General features: G+C 33.1%; 1 protein-coding gene across 1 annotated transcript in view; it reads left to right on the top strand.

Annotated features, from left to right (window-relative positions):
* The window catches only part of LOC111088332 (insulin-like), a 12,745-nt gene extending 11,188 nt beyond the window's left edge, over nt 1-1,557 (top strand). The window contains exon 4 of the mRNA XM_022398151.1: nt 701-1,557. Coding sequence (XP_022253859.1) covers nt 701-853 — 153 coding nt within the window. The 3' untranslated portion in view covers nt 854-1,557. The remainder of the gene's footprint in view (nt 1-700) is intronic.
* The last annotated feature ends 3,049 nt before the right edge of the window (nt 1,558-4,606 follow it).

Raw genomic sequence — 4,606 nt, 5'->3', positions numbered from 1 at the left:
ACACACAATTTAAAACCAAAATTCACCGTAAGAACACACACACTGGCCTCTACATCCCTTGGAATTCCGCTCATGACACCACACAAAAATTCAATACACTTAAAAACCTCATAAACACAGCAACAAGACTCTGTTCAACGGATTACATAAATGAAGACATTAACAAGTACCTGATGATGACAAAACCTTGTCGAAACGTTGTACATTTGCTGTTATGTTAAACTTATATTAAAGCTTTTCTTCATTACGCATTCAAGCAGTCTCCAACCATTATTATGCCATAATGGTTGTGAAAACATTTTATAAATTATATTGTATTATTGCGCCAACGCAGTTAAACAGGTACTAATGTAGTAAGTGCAATGGTGATACAACCATAAACCAGTATACACTTGGCTATTGTGGATAACAAATTTATATAAAATATACACTGGTTATTTTGAAACGTTACTTTAGGATAACTATACAGCGTTTCTTTTAAAAAAACAGCTACAAAAAACATTTCATTATCAGAACCTTCTGTGATTGAGTTTTAGGTTTAGCTGCTGAATCGGAAGAAGTAGAACTTAAGATACTGTACGTCTATAAGGATGTCAATACCTATAGGAGAACCAAGCCTTGGTAAAAAACTAAGATTTTTGGTAATAATGTTTATTTGTCGAAATTTATTTTAAGAAGCATTATTTATTTGTTTCTACAGGAGCATTCTTCTCAAAAGATGGCCTCACAGATCAGTTCCTCACCAGCAATGGCATCCCAGAACAGTAAACCTCAGAATTTTGTAGAATCAGCACAGCGTGAAAGTTCGGGCCTAGTCGTAAACCCTCGGACTGAAGAGTACATCTTGGTATAAACTACTTTGTCTTCCGAGAGTGGAAAACTTCACAGCAGACTTGGTGTTGATTTAATTTCGGCTTTTAAAAGAGACATTTTATTTACAAACAAAAGCGTTTTCTGTATAGATGTAAACACTGTCATCTGATATAAGTTTTACTATGTGTGCTTTCTGAATAAGATTTTAAATCCCTTTTCTGTATATTTAAAACAAAAATTTGTTTTTATCACTTTGGATAAAGTACACATTTAAGTTGGTGAGTTTTGTCACATTCAGGAAACATCTTTAACATGTTTGAAATATTAAACTTTTGATATGTTTATTTGATATCTTAGAAATAGTAAAGACGATCAAAGTTTGTAAACACTAATATCTTATAATGACTGAACACTGTGTTGTTCAGACCAACTAAGTGTAAGACGAAACATGCCAAAATCAAGGGTTTGACTTACATCAAGGAAAACGTTTGCATGTTTTACAGAACCACGACATTCCTTCTTGTGATATGTTTGTACAGATGAGCTACTTTGTCTGTCTTTTCTTTTCTCAGGAGATAGCCTGTTTATTTATTAATAGTCGTATGATAAAGAGCTCTATTGTTTTTGATATTTGAACAAGCATGGAATGAAAAAAATCAAAAAAGTGTAAAGCTCGTTACTTTTTTTTTGTTGGAAGTATTTAAGGATTTGTAGCCATTTGTTACATTTTATCCTAAATTACAATAAAACGATCTCATACTTCGGAGATTTTTGTGGTTACTTTTTCTTATTAAAATTTCAAGTCTTCTCTTTGAGAAACTGTAGCTTTTGTATTGTTATTCGAGTACCTTCGCGAACACTAAATATGTAAAAAAGTAGTTTTGAAATAATGGATTATGGAGAATAGATCACTGATGAAGGTATCAGAATAATTTTTACATTCGTGAGTATGATAAAATAATGTTTTAAGTTTTCACATTTTGCTACGTACTTTCTAAAAGATCTACCACACAGCGTCAGTTTCAAGATCCTTCATTAACGATACAACTTAATTCTGTGCCATATTTGGTGATATTTCTCAAGCCTTTTTTCAATCAAAAACATCATTTCTGTACAAGGAAGTGAAACATAAAAAGTCAAAGTTAGAAATAATATGTCAAAACGATGATTGACCTACGTCAAGTGTAACTGATGTTGATGTGGTTGTAAGACTACGTAATCACAGCAGTACCGGAAAACAAGTTGTTTTGATCGGCATTTGGGACATAAAGTTGAAACGTATTCATTTATTTTTTAAATTACTTTTTTTTAACTCAGAAAAACTGTTATGCCCATAAAAAAAGCTTTTGTTACGAGCCCAAGTACACAATACATGATCTAAAACCAGCATTACAATTCCAGTAAGTACTGCAACAAATATTAACAGACACAGGCCGTACGCAGAATGTTTGAAAGGGGGGTTCTAATTTGTGAAATCAAAAGCCAACACATATTGTGCTGAGCACAATCAGCATGCTAATGCTACGGGAGTCTGTGGGGCATGCTACAGAAAATTAGTAACAAAATAGATTCTATGAGATTAAATCTAAAAGCAATTTTGCATGAAATATAGCTTAAACACTTGCCTAGCTGTTCACATAAAATCCATAAACATCCAATGAAAAGTCAACAAATTATCATTCTGTTGTAACACTGCATGGGGAGCTAGACTTAAATTAGCATACATATGTATGTTTGGTTATAGTAAAGTACTGTACTATCTACATGCAGAATAGTTATTAATTGTTAAATGAAATGAGAAAGAAATGATAACTATAAACATAAAATTAATAACGTAGATTAGAAATAAAATGTAAACAGAATAAGTTGTTTCTTTCTGTTTGTTGTTAAACACAAAGTTGCAAAATGGGCTACCTGTGCTGTGATTATCGCAAGGATCGGATCTCAAATTTTAGTGTTATAAGCTAACTAGCTTCTCGTTGAGCCACCGGGGACAAAACGTAAGTGATTAAAGTTGAAGGTCCCGATTTGGGAGTCAAATTGATCCAATAGGAATGAACAGTATCGAAAATAACAATCCAAACAGCTTATTTTTCTTTCTTTATCTGCTTTTGTTCTAAACCCAGACATAATAATCAGGCTGTTTGAAATATTGGGCAACAGAAACACATTCTTTTTTATTATTATTGATAGAATATGTCTGTTTGTTGAAAGTCTTTCTAAGAGCTGTGTGAGTTTGCCCCACATTATGGTGGGTACGTTTTCTACACTGAACAAAAAAAATTAGTGTTTTGTGCGGATAACCTCTTTAATAATTCTAAAGTGGTTTTGATTGTGTTGTTTTGGAAAAAAAAAGAGTAGGTGATTTCCACGAACTTTAAATTCTAGCAGTGAGCTTTATTACAAAGATGAAAACCATTAACTTTAGTACTAGGGTATATCTTTGAGTGCATGTTCATCATTTGGTTTGCTTTTCATCGTTATACCTTTTTTGCACCAAATCTTAAATTTTTAACTTGAGGGGAGGAAGCTGAGAAGGGAATCAAACAGTAGATGTGCCTGGTTACAGTATATAGCGAAACACCCGTGTAAGGTACAACTCGTAGGTGAAACATAGGATAAAACATTCATAGCAAAAAGTTAGCAGCTAGAAATAATTACCATCAAAATCAAAATGTCTGTGGTAAACGTAAATAAAATAAATCTCAGAAAATTAAACCATTTTGTAGATTTTTTGTGGAATTTCGCGCAAAGCTACACGAGGGCTATCTGAGCTGGCCGTCCGTAATTTAGCAGTGAAAGACTAGAGGAAAGGCAGCTAGTCATCACAACCCACCGCCAACTCTTGGGCTACTCTTTTGCCAACGAATAGTAAGACTGACCGTCACATTATAATGCCCCACGGCTGAAAGGGCGAGCATGTTTTGGTGTGACAGGGATTCAAACCCGAGACCCTCTGATTGCGAGTCGAGAGCCTTTTTTTCTTTATTAATCCACCCTCCTAGATAGGGTACAAGCAAAAAATACATCAATAATAAGACATCTCAGGAAAATGACTGTACATATCTGATTAGTAAAAAAATTATAGGTAAGGGTAATTACTTAAAGTACATACACAGAAAATTTGCAGTAACAAAAAAATAAAATAAAATATTAGTAAACGTAATAAAAATATGATCTAAACTGAAAATCAAACAAAATTATCAGTCCGAATCCCTCACTTACCAAATGAAACCCAAAAAAGGAAACCACGTCCCATAAACAAAAGGTACTTAACAGAAAACTGAAACCTTAACGACTAGCATCTCGGTAAAATTTTATCTGGAGATTCATCCACAACTAGATTTGTTTTAGCTGAAAAAAAAATTAAAACATCTATAAAAAAAAACAACCCGTTCATAAACATTAAAAATACAAAAAAAAATCATTAAAATTACAATTAATAACTATCACTCTCCCAACTGATCAGTATAGTGTAAACTGAGAAAGTGTAGGGTGCACCAAACCCCAAACCCCCCCCCCCCTTGACGACCACTCACTGCATTTGACATAAAAATGGCCCTGGCCAAAATTTACTAATTAAATAATAATATTGATCAGTAATAAATGTCTCTTGAAAACAAATTACTAAAATATATCAAATATTTTTTTCAATTTAACAAATTCTCTCAGCCTGTTACAGATCACCCCCCCTATCTTAAATAGATTCACCATATTGGGGAAAAATGATAATAAACGTAATTCACTTTCTGGTTGGTAGTTTTTCTCACACGAGGTATTTGAGCCTTATCAG

This window comes from Limulus polyphemus, unplaced genomic scaffold (assembly GCF_000517525.1).
Source record: "Limulus polyphemus unplaced genomic scaffold, Limulus_polyphemus-2.1.2 Scaffold3555, whole genome shotgun sequence".
Taxonomy (NCBI): domain Eukaryota; kingdom Metazoa; phylum Arthropoda; class Merostomata; order Xiphosura; family Limulidae; genus Limulus; species Limulus polyphemus.
This window is presented reverse-complemented; position numbering and strand designations above follow the sequence as displayed.